The following is a 22,415-nucleotide window of genomic DNA, read 5'->3' as shown; positions in this document are numbered from 1 at the left end:
AGCGAGATAACGGAGGGACTCATTATATAAACGGGTGGCGATATGATGTTTGGGCTTGTCGTCTGCCGTAAAGATGACCAAAAGGAAACCATAAATATTAATAAGAAGAAGCAGGTAAGCAGCGAGTAAAGGGAAATAGCGGGAGTGTGCAGAGAAAAAGCACGTAACTGGAATCGACAATGACAGCCTTTGAAGAAGAGCTGAACAGACGAAACAGAAATATAATGAATAATCGAGGATAATAATAATAATAACAACGACAGCCGTAACAACACACACGAGAATGACAGCCACAGCAGAAACCACTACCGCTTAATATCGTATACTTACTGTGTTCATCTTCTTGTCGGTCCTGATCAAGGACCTGTTCGTAGATGGGGTTGTACTGCTCTTTGTTGGACCCGGGTCCACCACCTGCGCCCAGCTGTTTCCGTCGCTGTGAACGTTGCGGATCATTCAGTGAGATCACCGAGGGTGTGACGATACCTCGGAATGCTGATGGGAGCGTCGTGAATCCCTGACCTTGGCCCTGACCGCCGTATGCCCCACATTTGACATCGGACAACTGCAATCATGCCAAACGGTGTCAGCAATCCGATCGCAAAATTGAATGTTAAATGTCATATTCAGTCTACTTCATCTCGTGCATTTGAAACAGGCAAGATCCAATTGGTTATAGAAGCTAGAAAAAAAAGAAGGTCCCGATTGTTAGGAACGATGCGCAATGCTAAATGAATAATGTGTTAAAGGAACTGAAAACGAAGTTGATTACGTGATTGTAAGTTCGTATGCTAGTTAGTCGTAGCCCAATGGTACTGGCAAGGCGCTTACGAAGATCATGCCGGAGTGGCGGAAACCTTCGAGATTCAGCGTTTACTTGTAGGAATCAACAATACACGCAAGCTATTACCCGGACCCGTTAGTGATAGTCGTCATTGATTATACTGCCATTAAAACATGTCTAAGGGAAACAGGTATTCTTATATAGTCTACATATACATATACATCAAACGGTTAGTATCGGCCTATGGAAAGTTATCGAACTATTTCTATGACGCGCATGAGTAAGACGATGTAGACTGTTGAAGCTGATTTTAAATCTGTTAGCAACAAGACAGACTGATGGTGGTGGCGTATGGGAACATTGTATGTTAGTGATAAGATTGGTGTTTCTTAACTAAAGGCGGATGCGAGATGTATTGTACCTCAATCGGATTAAGACCGTCTGCCTGCAGGAACGGATGTAGCGTTGCCGTGTGATTCGAATTTAACAAGAGCGGATTGATTCCAGGAGCGCCCGGAACCTGGGACTGGCCCGGTGCTCCAGGCACCTGATTCGTCTTGCACGGCAAAAAGTGTTCCACCTTCTTTTTATGCCTGGAAAAGACAGCGACGCGAGAAGGAGTGTTAGCAAATAGAAATACAATGCTGCTCGCATAAGTAGATATAAATAAATGCCCGTATTGATTTATCTCTATATAAATACATATTTAATTTTTCCAGTACGAACAGCTGCTGACTTTGTGTACGAACCAGTTTAAGAGAATTATTTTCACAAGTTTCGTCTAGTTGATTGTATGTCAAGATTCGAAACTGCGTAGCATCATTACCAGTCGCTTCGTGGTTGATACTCTTTAATCATTGGAATCGTGTTGGCCGCCGATACCTTTTTTGAAGGTCAGCTATCGTTCCCGATCACGGTAGCGATAGCGGCAACAGCTCGTGTTACGGGCTACTCTTTTTGCCGAACAGGGGCTAATTACGGCCGGTTTTTATGATATTGTCAGTGTAAACTGGAGGTTAACTCTATCCGCTGCCGACCAATTCGCTAGCTATTCTGCCAACAAAATTCACGTTCTAGCAGCTTTTTGGCTGGGATTACAGTAATAGTTGTACTGGTACCTACAATAATACCAATAGTAGTATCAAGACTACGATAGGTACGGCTCAGAGGCTATAGTTTCTGGTGTTTCGACCGTCAGAGTAAACGAGTAGAAGCATCAGTGGCTCACTGTAGCATTGTCCGCCGACCCACAAGAGTTCGTGAGTGGAAATTACTTCTACAGGCTCGTGTCAACCTAACTGATGACAATCTTCAGGTGGACGCTAAACTGTAACGCGTTTCCGTCTAAATTAGTCACTTCGTATGTGCCTACTTAGACGACGTACCAAAAGATAGGTCGACTTCAACCGTATACGCACAAGTGTCTGTCCAGGCTCAACTGTTTACGAAGTTGATCGAAATCAGATTTCGTTCGGTTTATAAAAATAGAGTACAAGGAACTATCTGAGTCTGATCGAATATGTGGCGATACGAAACATAATGATTTCTATCTATAGTGTACCATTAATGATAGTGCTCTTGATTATAACAAAGGTGTATAACATAAGTGTGTGTGTTCACGTCAACCAGGCCAACGGCGGTGAAAACATGGTAGACACCATCGCATGGGTGGCCTAAACAAGTCAGCAGACACGCGCCATTCTATTCTAATGTCCGCATTACCGCCGACGGTGTCTGTCTGTTTGTTTGCCTGTATGTCTGTCTGTCTGTCCATCTACTTGATAATAAAATCCGTTTTTGATCCACGGAAGGTCTATCGATCAAATGTCACAGCCATCTTGATTCTCAAGCGTAGCCGAGACCCTGACGAAAGACCGGTTCGAAGTTTGTTGAAAAGACCAATCTGTTCTTAGCTTATCGAGAAGCACGCGAATTGTACGAGTTGATAGAAATAGAATGGATTGCCTATAGTAGATTTATATTATAGTATGAAACTCTGTCTAGCTCAATGGCGTCGAAACGTAAACTATGTTACAACCCAACCAAATAAGCCTTTGGCTGACCTGATAAGGCATCATCTGTCTGACAGTGGCGTCCGGTAGCTAGCTACTTGCGACCTGTTGGCTAATCGGCCATTAAAACGAGTAGCATGTAAGGCTCTCAGGCAAACGACATGGAACAAATCGGACAACCATTCCATAGCCACAGTCCTTTCTGATATGAACGTATCCTCGACCAACCAGCGTTACAGCCGCAGCAATCCTAGCACGGAACAAAACCAATAACAAACTACTACATATAAACTTACAGCAGAAACGTCAAGCACAACAATTAGCCAATGCTGCTACCAGCGAAACAGCTAGCGTCGAATACGTCGGAATACGCTTAACGCACCGCAGTCGCATGGACAACGCCAGCGGCGCCAGAGCGAGACAATTATTTATATACTGCAGACATACACACAGCGGGCAGCTAGGTTATCCCTGGAACGATCACAACTTCCTTTTTTCCAGCTTTCCTCTTCGCACCCACCTCTCCCTCGCGTTGTTGATCATTCATGTTGTTATTAGTCTTCTGCGCAAATAATGTCCGCTTGTATGAAAAATGACAACGAACCCTTCGGTCTACCGACGAATGATCACTACGACGACGACGACAACGGTTGTGGTTGTTCCATTGCGGCCGACTTGGCGGCTGCTCCGACGCCGAGAAGACAACTATGAATCACATAGGGACAGTATAAGCGAAAAAGAAAAAATTATTGTCTTCAACGCGTTAGACTTGCCAACTTGCGCTTCTTTTTCCTGTCGCCGTAATCGTCTTAGCGGCCCAGTGATGGCTTGTGTAAGTGTCGCCGTTACCAATTCCTCAAAGATGGCGACACCAAGCCAACCAGCAACCAATAACAGCAGCGAAAATAGTGAATGGAAGCCGGCCAACGGACGGTAGGCAACGTCAACACAACAGCGAAGCCAAATAACAACAACGGAGGCACCAGCGACCTGGTAGTGCTGCCGCAACAATAACAAGCGATGCCCTAGGGGTGGCGCAACTCGGCAACAGGACTCGAATGTCTCGCTGAGGGCTAGCGCTGGACCCGTCCTATCCCATAGGCCCTCCGGTAGCCGCGTTTCTCTCCCAGTCGCTGCTTTCCTTCCCTTGGGCCTATCTGTAACCATTAAGGATGACCAGCCAGCGGGTCATCTCATCGCATGAAATCGTAGGCTGCTTCACAGTCATCGTAATCGCAACGAGAGAAGTAGCGGCAGCAGCAATCGGAGTGTTCCGTAGAAAGCCTCGTTCCCTGCTGCTGTCTGCCAGGAGAAGACTGCATGTCGTTACTGTTATGATACTTCGAGAAGGGGAGCACGCTATTGCGGAATCACACTGACGGGTGACGAAGGTCAGATACGTCGAATATCATGAAAATGTTACTAATTGATTGAAAAATCGTTCTGCTAAATGCAATTATTAGTCGCAGTATTCGATTTACTGCTAGCAAGACCAACAATGGCGGCTATAACTGTGTTGACAATGAAAACAATTTTAATTGCAAGCGATGATTACTCATTCATCAATACCTGCGCCAGTTCCGGCGGTGTCCAGCTCAATCTAAATCGATACTTGATAGCGGTCCCAGACGTAAAACTCGAAGTAGGTGTGGGAGAATGTAACGAAAAGCATTGACAAAAATGAATATCCAGCCGAAACTACCAAAATCAGCGAACAGCAGCATCCCGTCAGCCGTTAGCTCGACCGGCTTTGTTAGTACCTAAGTAGCTGTTGCCTCTGCTGTCAAAGCCCCTGCTACAGTAGCCGAAACCAGCGCCACTATGGCCATCACCAATCGCGACGTCGCTAACATCGCTGTCTCCGATTCCCTTTCTGTCCTTCCGCCCTGGCCACTTTATATTCAAATGCCTATTGATAGTGGTGCGGGACTGGCGTCTGCCGTTGATACCGCAGCCTTCTCGACCCTGTCATGCTTGGACAGAAGAGATCGAATGAATCGAGCAACAGTACCGGAGCTACTATGTAGTACCGGCCATATGCAAAATGAGCCGTAAAGCGGCGCCACACGGGTTCAGGTTAATGCCATCGAGGCGAACTCCATCGAATATCAACAAACAAATATATGCTGGGCGGTGTCCTTTCTGGGGGAGCCGAGCACAGCGTATTGCAACGCTATAGGGAGCCGCGTCGGAAATGCGGCAACAGTGCAGGCGACCCCTAGAACAAACAATCGATTGAAGAAAACGAAGGTTTTGCGGACGCGAGGTTTGCAATGTCGAACAAGCCACACTATTGTCACGGGCTATACGGTTTGGTGGAGGGGAGACAATGAAACTGTTGTGGCTTATGGCTTCTGCTGCATCACATTTGGCAGGCAGAAATGCTAGCCGCTCGCTACCAACGACAAACAGGGGAATATCATAGAAAATCGAGAGATGAAGGGGGCAATCATGCGCCACTATCGATGTCACTGCGGAAATCTCGAAAAATGATCTCAAATCGAAAGAAAAGCCGTCTTCTGTGTGCGCATCAAAGTGCGTTTGCTGTCTGCAATGACGCTCTGTCGATGACCGCCGGTAGGTTTAGCAGGTATGACAATGCTATTGTATCACGCACGGCGTGGAACGAACGGACTGACTAATTGTCATCGCCAGAATACCAGCCAAATCTCTCACTCCAGTCGCATATTTGCCAAAACGCAAAAACTGGCTCGTACCCCTCACTGTAGCCGCTGTTCTCGAGGCATTCGAAGGGAGCGAAATTTACGAGGGGCGAGGCGTTAAAAGGGGGGAAAAAAGCGAGATGAACAGGATTCACTTGCGTTCGATCCTTAAAAACCTGCCAAGCAGGACAACTGAGCTATGCCTTTCTCTGTTGATTCTGAGTGTGATTTTTTACTTTTAGGTCAAACGGCAGTGAATCGAATGGCTATTTAAGGCAAATTTGTGCTCTTGTCGTTACACGACAAATGCAAATGTCATATACAGCAGTGTCTTTTGGCTAGGAAATCCCACGATACGGTTAAAACTGACCGCACACAAAATCCCTTTACGTCCGCCTTATCTAATAGTTTTACGCTGGACAAATATTTAACCTATTTTCGTACACCCCAGTTGTGGAGTGTGTGCTCTATGGAATAACGGCATAGCAAAAGTCTTTTGTTATCGATTAGTGAGCACTAGCAGAACTTAACTAGATTCATTTTGGGTTAACTGATATTAGGCCACTTCGTAAACTTAGCCAGCATTTTACCTCTGCTAGGATTCTATTGACAACGAGTAGCCGTCGTTCGTGTATGATAGTAAGTCTTCGGTTATTGTGTGTAAAGCAGATGAAGCTTTAACGCGACAACAGTAATAGCTTTTCGAAGGAGAGAACACGAAATTCTTGCGCCTACCCTTGCTTTCTAACTGAATCTCCGCCCCTGCGGAAACTTCAAAATATGACCCTTTGTACGCCCTATTTTGCAGCTCAGCGGTAGTACCGTGTCAATAACGGCCCCCTGCTTGCAACTACCGGACCCGTTCGAGCTAAAAACCACGGTACCTTGCAAGTGATCGAAAATTGATCGTGTTTTGCTTGTACACTAGAATTGTATCAAATTGTTTTTCCTTCTGCTTTCTGGATTAGGTTGGGTCCGACGCTGACGACAAACGGTTCGCCCGCACGATATCGAAACTCGGAAGGCACAAAATGCACACCTTTTACACTGGTATTTAAAAAAAGCCAATAATAGTTGAGCTCTTCGACACTTTGGCTGTAAGTATCTGTATATGAAGTATACTCCATTGTTACGCATGGATCCATTAACTCGTAATCACCTACTATAAGCTATAGAGAAAGAAAAATTGGGCTTATTTGACAGCCTTTGCTGTCTGTGGCTTTTGCCAGGGGATACAAGACGATGGCTAAAAGCCACCGAAGCGTGCACACGCACAAGCACAGCCCTATAGACGCACATCGACAACATCCACAGACTAACCTAAAGCCACCTATGCTTGAGGAAGCGGCAGTCCCAACAGTCACTCTTTCCTCTACCTCAGTACCGTTTCGTCTGCCGCTCCCTGTTCCTCTGTGCGGTCCGGTCCAGTCGCTTCATTATCGCTAATAGCGTTGTCCTGTATGAGCTTTCCTGTAAGGGGTCGCCCCAACCTTCGCTCGTACACTGTTTAGGTTTGTGGGTGTCTGCTTCTGTCTATCTGCCTACTGTGCATTGAAGCGTTTAGCAGCAGAAACGTTCAGGCGTTTAGTTCCCTCGCAGGCGCAGTGGCAGAATCCTCCTCTAACAGGCGTGCATCCAGAGAGTGCAACAAAAGAGTGTCTTCCCGCCCGAGGCGTTGCTTTGGCCAAGTACTACACCGTCGTTCCGATATGTACGAGGTAACGGCCGTTGCTGAGCTCCACAGGGCTTTCACACACACACCTCCAGCTCTGTGCTAGAGGTGGCGGGAGCGAGCTAACTGTGTATACTAATGCTGCTGACTACTGTGTAGGCAATCGTAGCCATAGTATGGCTATTGCTGGAATAGCTTACCGAGTGGCTGATTGGACTGGCTGTCCTAGCCATCATCGAAGCCACAGAGACGCAATGTGAGTGTTGAAGCGTGCAAATATATATATTTATATATATATATTATAGATCCTGTAAGCAGGGGTCTATTCAACGAACTGCAGGCGATTTTGGTTAGACAAACATTCAACGTGAGCCTGCTAGATGTGCTGACGTTGTTGGCTAATAAGGCGCAGTCGGATCAACGGCTATATGAATTGATTGATCGATTCGGACTTCGTTGCCCGAGCAGACGACATCTAAGGGCTGAAGGGGGCTTTTAGGTTTCGAGCAAGCGCGAGATCCCACTTAAAGCATCGTCATAGCATCGTAGCATCGGCTTAGCATCCGACTGGGTGACGATCTGCGCTGACAGTACGGACTTACGGGAGGATGGCCTGTTCGACAACAACGATGATGTGTACACCTTTTTGTTCAAGCTGCTACTGCTTTTGAAACTGGCCCACTACAGCCGCTGCGCACGATCCACAAACAGGGAACTCGAGAGGTGGCTGTATCCGGCCAAGCACGCTAAACGACAAGTTCTACCTGTTTAACTAACAAGTTAGTCAACTGCAAACTCAAGCCGATGCTGCTGTTGTTGTCGTCGTCGTCGACGCGTCCCCGATTCTCTTTCTTAGTTTCGATTCACAGAGCGCTCACCGTAGCGATCCACTTTACCGTTAGGTCACCTCTCATAATAGATAATATCCAAATGTCGATCAGCTATCGCACCTATTCTGATGGTGAAGGAAGCGATAGTTTAGTAGGGACGGCACGATAAAGGTTACTCGGTTCTTCACCGGTCAGGAGTACCGTGTCTGTTTCCATGCTTTTACTACTTCCAAGAGCAAGTGTTGTCTTCCATTTGAGCCATCACTCAAAATTCATCGTTGCTGCTCGTTGAGTTTAAACAATGCACGGGCCAGGGTCGTCCAGAAAACCGCGCAAAAGGAAAAGAGAGACAATAGACTAAATACGACGTAAAAGACGGTTACGGATATCACTATTTTCGGCCTTGTTGCCTGGCTACTGTTTCGATTGCGAATGTGAACTGAGCCTGTAGATACTGCAAGGAACAGAACTGGTTCCGCCGGTCGTTCCGGCCTTCGTCTAATATAAGGGCAATTGTTGTACAACGAGCCTTCTCGCGCACTATACGGCTACACGTATTCGCCTATGCTTACCGTGATCCCCTCTGACCCGCTCGTATGCACTTATAAAGGCGCGATGGCCATCCACTGGAGAGCGGCACCCTTTCGCGGCATCTCAGACCAAACCGACCACGCCACAATAATACGGCTTTAGCATTGAAAATCATTGCGCATTCGCTGATATCGGTGATATTGTAAGAGAAAGCCCAACGAGCCAGCGAAAAATGTCGAAGGCTTAAAGAAAAACAGTTGCCATTGGAGGTTCGAAACCGATGCTCGCCTGTTGTGCTATATGTATTACGAGTATGAAAATGCAGAGTAACTTTGGCCAGCAAAGCTTGCACCTACTATCAACGTAGGTGCCTAATGCTCTAGATACAATAAAGGGTCCAGGTAGTTGCTTTTCCCGATAGTCAAGTAATAACAGAAATAACACCAATTTAGCAGGCGCTTCGTTTTCACAGACCACAGCGCACCGTTGAAAATAGAAGAGCACAAGGCAAGAGCAAGCAAATAGCCAGCCAGATTCACTTAGTAACCTATAGAGGGCGCTGGCAGTCTTTCATCCCGTCAATCCAATCCTAAGCGCAGGCCGAATCCCCCACCCGTTTCCATAAGAGCGCCGCTAGTTCACTAACCCCATTCGAAGGGTTGCTGCTGCTGCTGCTGCTGCTGTGGGGAACCCACGAACTGGCAAAGCAGGCAGACTGCTGATGGTGGTGGTGGTATATAGTCACCGCCTCTCCCACCGATCGACTCTGAATGGAGTTGTTGTGCTACGAGCTTGGGGACTGCTGCTCGCTAGACCTTTCCTGTTCGTCCGGTTGTTTTATTATAGCTCGGAAGGACGCATGAACGACAACCAGTCGACTGCTGGAGGCGGCAACGAGTCGGTTTGTCTGGTAGTTCGACGGACCCAAAGAAACGAACGAAGTCGTCCGAGTTTGTTGCGCTGCAAGCGGTTACTGCTTTAGCTGTTACGCAGGACCCGACGCAGACCGCGGTCGGATCTATAAGCGAGAGAGGAAGAGGAAATTCCTTTGAGCCTAAGAATGGAATCGGTTGTGGATGAAGCGGACAGGGTGGAAACAGGGGTTCATGGAGGAAAGAAAGAGATGGAGTCTCCGGGAACGTCGCAGGAATGTCGTAGGAGAAATCGTGTTTTTCCTTTAGCTACTCTCTCGTTGGGGTGGCTGTCGTTCGTCGTCGATGCGACAACTGCACAGACGAAGAAGCAGCGATAGCAGCGGCCGCGGCAAGACGGAGGCGTTCTTTCGAAGAAATACAGAGAATGGCCGGGTGAAACGAAGGTAGTGCAGAGGTCTAGCAGTGTAGGAATTGACGGTGGGTACAAAACCGCTAATACATTTTCTGTTCGTTCTGTAGCGGTAGCGGCAAGTTGCCATACATTCGAACGCCGCTTGCATCATACACACAGACACAGACAGAAATACATGTATGGACTCAAAATCCATTCGTAGTTCTTGCAATAACGACCGACAGAATGGAGGACACGACGAACCAGACCAGTGGCGACGACGACGACTGGCCACCACCGCGGCCGGCACTAATATCAGCGGGGAGGCGACATACCGAAAGAACAATTTTACTTCTCTTTTTGACTAGTCTTACTACTACTTTTTTTTTTTTTTTTTTTTTATATCACAATTTGTCCTCCACTCAGAAAGCATCGCTCTTCTTTATGGCTCTGTGGACGGTGTGGTGGGAGCGATGACCTCCCGAATAATAATGTCATTGTTTATTACAACCACAGTCGCAATACTAACAGTGCCTGTCTCCGCTACAACAACTATTACTGCAGACTATCGAAAAGGTGCGCGCGCACGAGAGAGACAGATAATGACGGAGCAAAGTAATGAAATAAACAAAGTTTACGAAACCATTTCATTCATAGCCTAATAAGCTATCCAACCCTTTTACCGCCGTGTAGTTTTTCTGTTATGCCACGCTTCACAGCGTATTAATTTTTTTCCTATTTCCAAAATCAGTGCATGTATGTACAGCTTGTTAAAAACTAATTTAATGAAACATACAAGACCATAATTACTACGATTATAACTACTGCTACTCACTTGCAGAAGAGGAAAGCTGCAACCAGCGTTACCGTGACAAGGATAGCACAAAACACCGTGATGAGGGGCAAAGCAGACGGCCCTAACAGGGAACTTAGGGCTCGATCACCCATAAGCTGTCCAGCCGGACAGAACTGTAGATCGTCGGAAGCCAAGCCCGCGGCGCATACTCCTGGCGGCGCTGGAGGAGGCGGCACAAAGTGCGGCGGCGCCGGTAACAGGTCGGCGCAGCGTCCCGACGAGCTGCAGCGAAAATACACAAGCTCGTCATCTTCATCATCCGGTGCCCAGGTCCACAGCCCCGCGTCGCTCCAGTCGGCCCAGTGGTACTCCATGACGGGGTGCAGCCGACTGGGACCCGCGCTGACAAAGCCCCGCTGCTCGGGGAGGGCGTCAGCACGCCCTCAGCTGTCGTCTCGCAATGGCTCTCTGGCGAGCACGCTTGCGGCCGCATCATCTACGAAGGGGCCCATAATCGCAGCGGCTCATTGTAGCGTGTTTCAACCTTCAATTGATTCTCGATCTACAAGAGTAATTAATCGATAGCGCTAGGCGACAACACTGTGGTTCTGCAATAGCAACTCATCGACAGGAACGCTAAACGCTGTATCGAGGCTACACCTGTGCAACAGAAGAAAAAAGTAAAATTGGTTAGAAAAAAACGGCTTTAAAAAAATATATAAATATGATAATTACCTCTGTGCACACGAATCGAAAGGAAATTTTTTTTTATCTAAACAAGCGATAACAATAATAGATTTTACACAGCTTTTAACATCACATTACATAGGACAGTATTCACTTTTTATACGTCAAAAATGCCCTTGATTGTTTTCGCTCGCATTTAACCTGCACTGGTAAAGAAAAAAAGGTTTAATCGGAGAAGGGATCGCTTAGCTGGAATAAAAGTGAAGCGCCGGTTTTATATGGTCTTTCTAGTATATAATGTATTTACTACGAAGACGCTCTCCATATAACATCTACAATTAGCACATCCTGGGCTGGCCGCAATCGCGTTTCTGTACCTGTATTTCTCTTAGAGCGAATAAAATCAGTAATGGGGAGATGGTATTTCCCTGCTTTACGTAACCAGGACACATAACTGCAATACGTGAATGATGAAGCCACGGCCGGTGTTGTTAGCTACATAGATAAAGCCAAACGAGACCATATTTCTAAAGAGTTTTCCCTCCCCAGTTCGTCTACCCCCGCTGGTAAAGCGTATTCGGTAGACATTCACCGGAATGCCCGCACCGCCTCTTTTAGACTGTGGCAGACCTGGCTATGCCCCTACTACCGTAACAGGTAGGGCCATAACAGCCGTTTCGACTCCGCCCACGTATTGAGCTGATGAGCACAGCACGAAAACGGCAAACGGGGCAAGCCTGTTAGCTATAGCAATGTAGGTGCTGAGGTAGGACGGAATGATCTTGGTGACCATGTTTATGCGCTCTATTCCTTAACCCGGCGGCAAATGGTGGCCAGCAATGATTGCGCGAAAGCCTCCTGCGTCGTATACAAATGGCTTAGGACCTGCGATGGAATACGGGGAGAGTCGTATGTCGTCAGTGGTTCGCGTGGCACCGTATCTCTATCGGGCTGCTCCAACTGACTCTACTCATTCCACTAAACTACATAAACACGTCCGTTCCGCGAGCTTGCACGCAGGGATTTTATTTCATCATGAACAGGACTGCTAAGCGCCACGTTGGCATGACCCATGCATCCAAATGTCCATGAACAGAGAGAACGGCAGAAAAGCAGGGAGAGATAAATAGAACGATGAGAAGAGAACCCGCGAATCGTCGCTTGAGTCCGCCAGAGACTACAGACTATATTCTACTCTGCATAGCCTTTATGTGTCGCTTCTTGTGGCCGCTGCCGCCGCCGCCGCCGCAATAGCCACCATCTCTGCAATGACTGCTATCGTCAAAGATTGGAATTGTCGCTGACCCTGCTGCTTCTATAAATAAGCCTATTCATCAGCGGCTGTCATCGAGCCTGGCTAGGGCGGGAGTTTCAGGCGTGGAATCTTTGCTTGGCGACTTTTCCTATTCTCATCTCGTCTGATGCCGCGACTAGGATAAAATGAGTTCGCGCTCGTTCATGACACAGACGCACACTATAGCTAGGACTTGTTGTATAGAATGGCTGTACAAAAGAGGAGAAACGATGCGATGCTTCGCAGCGTCATCGTCACTACCGTAGTCGTAAGAAGACATACAGTAGTGGAAGAAGTTGATTCGTTAAGGGAAACCGACCGGTCCCAGAAAGTGTTTATACCCCCGTCTCGGTTTACTCTCGGAGAGAACAGATCAGTCAGATGGCGTGGCTGGGGCGCTCGACCTTTTTAGAATCTGGAATACTCTGCTAATTCTTATTTACCAGGCCCACAGAAATAACAAGGATGCTTCGTGGCCGGGAGCAGACTGTCTCTCAGCACGAGTTTCTATGCATGACACAGAAGAAGAATAAGCCTATGACGAGTCTCTCCTTTTCTATCGCTGTATAGAAGATTCAAGCCTCGAAAACTCAGGTCCCCTGGAAGCCTACGGAACTCTAATCTCGCAGGTTTCTCTATTTCAAGAAGCTTACAGACCTAACATTGGAGCCTTTTTGCTGGAGAGAAAGAGAATAATGCACGAAAATGGCATCGTACGCGACCAGGTTAGCGTCTTCCGCTAAATTCCACCACTTCAGCGGTTCGTTGTTGCTGCTACATACCCTACATATTTGTGGTTGATTTTTTCCGGCTAGATTCAGTGGGTTTCACTACTGGTAGTATTCTCTATTTGCCGCTGCTGAGAGAATGGCCGCGGTTTTTAAAAAGGGAGAGATCCGTAGCCCTAAGACAGAGAGGAAGTATAAGGTCAAATTACTAAACCGGCACAGACCACTACTACGACATATCATAGTTGACAGACGTCCTCGGGAGCCTTTTGGCTTTTTTAGAATAGTTTGTCATCGCCAACGTCCAACGAGAGTTCTTGCAGTGCAAGCCTTTTGGCTGACCCCTGGCAGACAGCAAAACTAACCCGTACAGCATTGAATTTAGAAGATCGCCTTGAGAGCAACGACTAACGAATGGCAATGCTCATCTGCCGAGACACGTTAGTCATCGCTTCCATAAAAAAATATTGCTATTGCTGCTGATACTGCTATCGTTTTCATGGAGGTAGCAATGCCTATTGCTACAGGATTGTTCTCCTGCAGCGAGAGCCGTACAGAGTACGCAAGAAGAGCCAGCTGGCTCAATCGATAGGCAGCGACGTTCAGCGTCAGGTTAGCGGCGCAAGCAGAAACACTATGAGCAGCAGTAGTTTTGTAAGTAGACAATTATTACTCTCGCGGAATTCTGTTGCTTTGAGTTTTTACAATGGTAGCCAGTGCAGTGTCCAACGGAACACGACGGTCGCCCAGCGCCGTCCGCAGTAACAAGCGTGCTGCGCTGCAGTGTCCTGTAACGGCGGGCTCTTTCGTTCTTAGGCTTCATCTATGCATGTATTGCTATATATATTTTGTGCCGTCTTTTTCGTTCATCATACACATTTTGTTGTTGTCTTCTCTGCCAAGATCTGTCTGCCTGCCTGCCTGCCTGCCTGCCTGCCTGAGTTGTTCTGCTTCGTTTTGACGCTTCGAAGCAGCGCGTTCGCTGCTGCGTTCCCGATACGATTCCTCTGCGTCATTTCTGAGAAAGGCGATTCCGACTCAGACTGGGTCTTAACGGCCAGCAGGGGCTGCGCGACCCGCAGTCACATCAGGTGAATGGCAGCGGCGTTGGAGCTAACTGAAACGGTAATGACAGCGTTGTCATTTGACGCAGCAGCAATAGCAGTCAAAATTCTGTCGTTCAGTTACTGCAGTTTCCAAATTTGCTATGCATACTTCTCCCTCTTCTCGACCAGCGTAAAAGTTGCAGCAAGAAGGGACGACGACGATGACGATGGCAGCAGAAGCTGCTAAAATGTAGTGTTGGCAGACCCACCAATAGCCACGCCACAACATCAGCATTTTCCGCAGCTACAACAACGGCGTTGCGTTAACAGAGAAACGTAACAAAACATCGAAGCCGAATGCCAATTGCGTTGGGGCTGGCGATACCGCGCTCCGTACGCGCATAGCCAACAAGAACCCCATCGGTAGCTGCTGATGAACCCAAAAACGAGGCGGCAACAACAGCATTGCCCCGACTACGCAATGATCGGCACTGCTACTAAGTGACGACCATGCTGACGCCGAGCTTAGTCTCAGGGTCCAAGTTTATCTACACTGGCATAAATGCCGAAAAAACAGAAGCAGCACCAGCAGTTTCTGACAGACAGACAGTCGAAATAGTCGCCGTAGCTTGAGCTAGACAAGCCAAGCGGTAACCGATAATCAGTCGACGAACCGAGAGCTCTTCATGGCGCCCACAACAACAACAACAACAACAACAGCGATAACGACGACAACGGAGATACCAATAACAGCATCTTAAGTGCACATTTCTGTCCGGTAGTAGGTACCGCCAAATATGAGGAACTTCAATGAAACCTCAAATATATTATACGTTCTTATACTATCTGGCTGGCCATCTCACCTGGTTGGGGTTGGGTTTCCAGCGTGCTTTCTTTTTAACTTTCTGCCAGGCAGAAGATCTCTGCTGTTTTCAGGCGGTTACAGTAAATGCTAGCACCTATACGATGATATTCTAGCCGGTTTTTTGTGACGTCGAACACAGCCGTTTATGATTATAAGTTTGTTGAACCACATGGCAACAGCATAAGCTAAGCTGAGTTTTAGTGCTGTTTCGTTTGCTTAATTTTACATCTGCAAATGTAATAGTTTTTCTGTGATCTGTCGTCAGCCACACCAGTCAAAAAAGCGTCGCTATAATCATTACATACTCTTAGCAGGGAGTTGACCACAAACACGCGTTTTTTTGTTTATCATAGATCGTCGCTTTCGGTATTATCTTCATCGCCCTGGATGCCATGTCGTGAAGTAGACGTTTCACAGCGCGTCAAATAATGTCAAGAGGCGTCCAAATCCGTCTGTAACGATGCTGATCGTATTGACCATTAGTCACCTATTGCCCATAATGAATTTAACTTGTCCTACCGCAGGCCATTTAGCATCATACTATAGATGTAGATGAAATCGCCAAAGCCATTTTTTTCATACTTTTCGAGTTGTTAGCTTCGTCACATCGAAGCTCTGTAACACAATGGTGTAAATATACCAAATAACAGGAGAAGCACAATGATGATTGCGCCAAGAAAAACAAAGACGGGGTCGCTTCAAATGCGGCAGCGTCGTTTTATCATATATATATATATATTCCAGATTCTTATAATCCACAGCATTGTCAGGAAGATCATTAACAGTACCATAGCATCATTACACATTACCACAAGCTGCTGCAAAAATAATAACTGGCACTAATAGCGTTAACAGCATGTGATCGATATGAATAGACTTATGAGTGCGTATATCGATAGAGAGGAAAAAGAAAGTGAGCGACAATGAACCAAGAAATATTTGGCCATCGACGGATCTTCAACGGTGTGAAACTGCCCGCCCCGGGGGAGAGAGAAAGAGAAGCTAAACAAGTTGCCTTGATCTTCTTCGATTTTTCTTTTGGTCTTCAGTCAGTCTTCTTTGGTGGATCAGAGAGGCCTCGCTCTATTTTACGCTGGCAACATCTCTATCCCTTTCGGCGTTTACCTAGCCATTTCGCACCCTCTCTCGACAGATATATCGATCTATCTGTTGAGGTAAGAACGACGGGAATGGTGTGTCGCTGCGGATACGGGAACGACAACGCGGACGCGCCATGACCCGTCGTGCTTCTAGTAAACAAACACGGCAGACAGGAATGATTGCAGCAGCCCCAGCAATAACAACAACAACGACGTAACCGACGACGAGCTAAGGTTAAGGCCTTCACAGTATCAAAAACGGCCTAACTTTCAATCGTTGTTTGCCGGGCTACCTCGCAACGAGATCGCGAACACCAACTAACGAATGCTCTAACTATGAAACAGTGAGTGTAACGTTCCTACCTGTGATGGCGATAAAACCCAGCGGCAATCGTCTGCAGTCGTCAAGCGACCAAGTGGCTAACGAAGTGAACCAGTCAAACAGCCCGGTAAACTGCGCAGCAGTAGTAAACCCGATTCCGACAGGCGTGTGGATCCTTTTTTCGTTATCGTAGTCACTGTCGTCGTTATTCGTGCACTTTTTTTTTTTTTTTTTTTTTTCTATTGTCACCTATGTCATTTGTCTTATTTGAACTGTGGCGCCGTACAGAGAGGGTCTGAGGTTTTGAGAAGGCCTGAACTCAAAAATGAAAAATAGTCTCTGAGCATAGATGTGGCTCGAAGAAACAGCAGCGATATCAGTACTTTAAAGCAAAATATTCAATCGCATGTCTGACCAATAGATTTTTAGTTAATAGATTGTCGACCAGTATTATATGAATGTATATATCGGGCAGGTCGAGCATTCGTTGACTAATCTGCAATTTTTCATTAAGGCTTTCCCTTTCTTGTCCTCGTGAATTTACAAATGATCTACCCCTTCACATTTTCATCAGATTTCTTGCTGTTCTCATTACATATAAAGCTGACCGCATTGAGTGTGTCTGAGGGAATACTTTTAGATAGGGTACCGTTATATTAGCGGTAGCCTTTCTGCTTATGCTAGTCTATATCGTATCCGTTATGCTATATTACCCCCCTGTCTTATTTTCTCCTTAGTTTGCCTGCCTTGCTTCTGTTAGCGACTATACCAACGTAGATGACTGAAAACGATCCGATTGACAAAAGGGACGAAATGTTTACTGGTAGCAAGTGGGGATGGAATCGATAGCAAAAAAGAGACTCCGCCGCTACGACGGAAGCCTTTGTCTGATATTCCTTTAACTTATCCTTGTATACATCTAGATCTACGCTTAGAGCAGTGTATACTTAGACATAGTGAAGGCATCATGGTATATGCCAATAGGCTGGAACGAAGGCAACAACTGAACGTGTGAAAATGGAAAAGATGGTAAGTAGACTGAGAACTAGGCATTGTCAGCGAGCCGCGAACACCTCCCCACCCATTCGGAAGACGATATTTCGGCTGCACTTCGTGGTCCATCGTTCTAGGACAGGTCCTTCAAATAAGTATTCACCGCAATAGTTCAGCTTCCGACAGGGGATCATCATCCAGGCCTTTATAGGGCAACATTCCAGTCATCGTACGGCTGTGAGCGCTCACTGCTGCTAATAACTACGATAAGCTGCTGTAGACGACGCAGCGATTTTGCGAGCGACCAAAGTTTGAGGAAAAGCCACTTTAGCCTCGCCATAGCTATAGGCGAGATAGCGGATCAGACATTCTCGCGCCTGTTACGAATCTCTAGATAGTTCTAGACAGACCCACATATAGCACTAGTAGTACTATTCTGGCAAATACATCGTAGGCCACACACGCAACAGCACAGCCTGCCGATAAATCTGCATGTGTGTGTGTCTATCTATGGTGCTTATGTGGCTTCTTTGGCTAAGCGCGGTCACATTGAGCTTCCTCGCATTCCCCCATTGTCGTTGCTGGGAAAAAAAAAAGACTAAAAGAGAAGAAGAAGCATCGCTAGTGTGCCCCCAACGCTGTAGATCGTTCGACACTAGCGGCGGCGAGTCGAGCTCGATACGTCGGAGCCTCCAGCATTTCGTCCACTCGCCGGTCATCCTGTAAGGCTCGCTCAGAGCTTTGGTCTCAGCCGATCCTTCTGGGGGTAGCGGTATCTGATTCGACCATATATATATATACATGGATATGTGCATAGGTTATATAGTGGCAAACGAAGAAAAGTCAGACAAACGTCTTCGTTTTCGTTCAAATCCAAATAGCACAGCGGTTGCCCCCGGCATGAAGCGCTGCTTGTCCAAATCAATTATGCTAAAAACAGAAAGGCACGGATGCTTCTACACGGTAGTAGAGAAATAACGATAAGTATTGCGTATAGACTTAGACTACCTAAGTGAACGGAACAGCAAAAACGGAAGAATATCGCAATCAACTGACCAATGCGAGATAACAGTTACGCATATGTACAATTGTTCAGCCGAGCAATACACCTAGCAATACGTAATATCCCTTAGTCCGCTTGTAATAATTTTATCAACTAAACGAAAATGCTCTTGAAAATGAATGCTTGCTTTTAGTACCGTTTCGGATTCGTTGCACAAGACATCCATGGAGCACGCCACCACAGGATGGAGTACCCAAGCTGAACTGGCCATTACCACCAACAGCAAAACACGTATATGCTCTTTCTTCAGCGCTTAACTGACGAAGGTCGCATCCCCATGTCTTCGCGCTGGGAGTTTTTTCTGCGCTTCAAGGTAGACAGCAGGTCTAACCGATAGATTAACTGTTGAGAAGCCATCTGAGGCTTTCTGCTTGTCTCATTTGCTTTTTAGCCGACCGATTGAACGACTAATCTAGCTGGTAGAAACGAACATTGCACATCGTGCCTAAGTTACTAGATTGTTTTTGAATTTGAGTCGCGCTTAACTAGCACGTCTCGTGGCTACATCACGGCGTCGACTGATTAGCGTCGCAGGCCATATTGAAACATGTACAATATTCAAATGGGTATTTTGGGTCTACAGCTAGATATTTGAGTGGCTGCTTGGCCCGTTCATCGTGTGACGTGCCACTCACGCTGGTGATCCCGTCGAAGCGTGTGTGAGAGTCGGTTATGTATTTCTACAGAACGATTCGGGGGGCATCCCGCGATATCGTCCTGGGCGTTTTCCTTCAGAGTATATCGATACGGCGTAGGGTGGTTCGTTATATGTTGTTACTGTATTCTACGTTCCAGCAGCAGTGGGTAGAATCAGCAGCGGCGTTAAACAGAACGGCGTGGGGTGCCACGGGTGATGACTGGTGATGGGGTTTGGGAAATAGGTGTTGAGATGGCAAATCTCGAAAAAGCTTCGTATATTGTCGTTCATGTTCAAAAGAGTTTCGTCCCCTTCCCTTATTATAGGTTATCTGTGCATGTATACATATATATGGTGTGTGTCACGCTGGCTGGCTTTAGGTGTTCCCCTGCTGCTCTCTCCCGGTTTCTTTTTGGTTGCTTGGTTGTTCGACTTGCCAGATTTCGCCATTGAAGCCACAGCAAAAAGTGACGCAGAAAGCAGATCGCCAGCTAACGCTGCTCGCCTACAGACAAACCAAACTCAAACCCGTGCATGGCCAGTGCTACGGGGTTCTCCCTGTCTATCCATGGCGAGAAAGTGTGAACATCCATTTCTCAGTTCACCGGGCCTCTATGGCTGAGGCAAACAGCTTAAAAGTTGCCTGCCGCTATCCTCGGTCGCTAGTCTCATATACGAACGACAAATATATCGCCGGTCATCTCGACACTATAAGAATAAAAACAGCGCACATACACACGGACAGAGGACAAAACATATAACAATCACAAACCGAAATTCGCGTATTGAGCAGATAGGCAAAACCCTGACCTGCACGAGTCAACACTACGGCGATGAAATCTACTACGAAAGGGCGATTGACGGAACGGAGGGTGTTGTCGGTTTTCTCAAATATCTATCCCTTTCTCTCTCTTTCTATCTAACTTTCCTTTTTTTTTTTCAATTTGCCCGCTCTCTAGTCGCTGCACGTGAACCGTATCTGTAGTAGTAATAAGCCTTGAATAGCACTAGCGGCTCGTTGCAATGCGCTCATTGTTGAAATCTGCTGTTGGACATTTTTTAATACACATCACTGTCGCTCCGCTGTCTTTCTGCAGTCGCCGTCTATGAGTCGCTTTGCTATTACCGATGTGACCAGTATATATATATATATATATAGTATATGAACCAACAGTCAAACGCCCTGTCGGCTTCACGACAGCCACACCGCTGTCGTTTCCCTCAAGCAAGAATGGCACGGCAGCAGCGGTGCACTCACTTTTCGATAGACAAAAAATAAAATAACGGGCCAATGTAGGGGAGATTCGGCATTTCTATGTGCCGCTGCTCGCCGGCAGGAAAGCCGCAAATAACTGCTACAACCACTTATGCGATTCTATACGACCATGTGATTGTAGTGGGGCTTTTTCGCTGTCGTCGTGACCATGAGTAATACCGCCGAATCGCGCACGCCCCCACATCTAGTCTACGGTAAAGGCTACAAGTTGACGCTGGGCTTGTTTTTCAGAAAGTGGCAGTAAAAACTAACTACTATTTATTCTTTTTGCCTTCTAATGCTTTGTTGGTTTTCTTCGTTGGGACACGCAGAAAGAACGGAACCGGCTTCTACACATAGCGTGCCTAGAACGGCGCGAACCGAAACTTCTGCTTGTTTTTCACGCCACAAAAAACGCAGAAGTTACTTGCATAGTTGTTGGGCAAATCGCCTAAAATAGCTATTTTTTGCCCTAGAAAAATGACAACGCAAAAACTTTTTGGTGCTGCCTGAACATATAAAACTATAATTTTCATCCGGTTTTATCAATTAAATAGCGCTGTCTTTGACAGTCAGCTCACAAACGTGCTACTATGGTTTCCTGTTCATGAACGTGTACGACGCCCGAAGGAACCTATCCGGTCAGCTATTCTATCTGGCAATAACGAACGCTTTGCTTTATAGGCTACGCCAGTTGTAATAGTTTGGCCGTTTACAAGTCCTAGAATACACTCACTGCAGCAGTAGCAGCGCCCAAAGAAACCATGCTTTTAGAGACAAAGAAAGTGGTAAGTATGGTAATTCCTCATTACGGAAGCAGGTATCGCGCATATTTGCATTGATTCAAGTGGTAGCCGGAAAGCGTCACGAGTGAAGAGGTTTGATGAGCGAGGCAGTTACAGGTTATAGCATTACGACATTAGTACTACCTTGCCCTGTATAGTGTCATCTGCCGACCATTACGAATCAGGCAATCAACCCGGTTATGAACCGTTTGAGATAGGCTTTAGCTTCTAGGCTCGCAGTCTGAACTCAGGCTGCTGCTGCTGCTGGCAGCAGATGATCATATTAGTCGAGCCTAATTGGACCGAGCAGGCACCATCAAAAGGTGGAACAAAGGCAAAGAAGCAGAAAAAGGCCTAGAGGGTCTGCAGGCAGTCGAACAAGCTTGTACCGCCATTGTAAAGGGTTTCTGACAGTTCTCAAGGGGTTGTTCCCTTGTCTACCCCCCCCCCGGTTCCTCCCTCCCCCTTCGGCAATCGTTAACAGTGTTCCACTGATAGTGTAACCCTTTCCTTTCGGTAATATAGGACGACACGGGTAGTGCTGGCTCTTTGTCGTTTCTTGATGACTCTGACATAATGTTGCTCTGGCCTATAGCTGCTATCGACGCTGACTCTAATGATACTAGTGGCAATGACTTTAAGTTGCTAACTACTGTTGCTGCTTATACTGTACAATGACAGGCAGATGCTTCTATACTACGCCCGTACCTTGATATTCATCTACAGTAAATAAAATTATACATATATGCCCCATATATATAATATAAAAAATAACAGTAACCATTACGTATTAAATGCGGCCGTATCACTAGCACTGTTAGTTAAAACAAATTACCAATACAAACCTGCCTGAAGATAGCAATGGATGTATTCTAGCACTATCGTTCGAAGGACAACGTTTATCAAAAATAGACATCGATCGTTATTGCAAGAAACACACATATATATATATATATATACATATATATATAATTCGAGATATTTTTCTTTTGGCCGTTTGTCGTTTGACAGAAAGACGATTTGCGGTATCCATCTAGCAAAACGCTTGATGTAACGGAACGCAATACGCGTTACTTAAGATCGCAG

The 22,415-nt window shown here is 46.6% G+C and overlaps 1 protein-coding gene across 7 annotated transcripts in view; it reads right to left on the bottom strand.

Moving 5' to 3' along the window:
• The window catches only part of LOC111251690 (uncharacterized), a 169,766-nt gene that overhangs the window by 5,994 nt on the left and 141,357 nt on the right, over positions 1 to 22,415 (bottom strand). For all 7 annotated transcript variants that reach the window (XM_086991139.1, XM_022808527.2, XM_086991140.1 and 4 more), the window contains 3 exons: positions 10,594 to 11,214; positions 1,206 to 1,377; positions 331 to 565 (listed from right to left, as the gene is read on the bottom strand). In XM_086991139.1, the coding sequence (XP_086847265.1) occupies positions 331 to 565; positions 1,206 to 1,377; positions 10,594 to 10,928 (742 nt within the window). In that variant the 5' untranslated portion in view covers positions 10,929 to 11,214. The remainder of the gene's footprint in view (positions 1 to 330; positions 566 to 1,205; positions 1,378 to 10,593; positions 11,215 to 22,415) is intronic.

Source organism: Varroa destructor, unplaced genomic scaffold (genome assembly GCF_002443255.2).
Source record: "Varroa destructor unplaced genomic scaffold, Vdes_3.0 BEIS01000005.1, whole genome shotgun sequence".
NCBI lineage: Eukaryota > Metazoa > Arthropoda > Arachnida > Mesostigmata > Varroidae > Varroa > Varroa destructor.
This window is presented reverse-complemented; position numbering and strand designations above follow the sequence as displayed.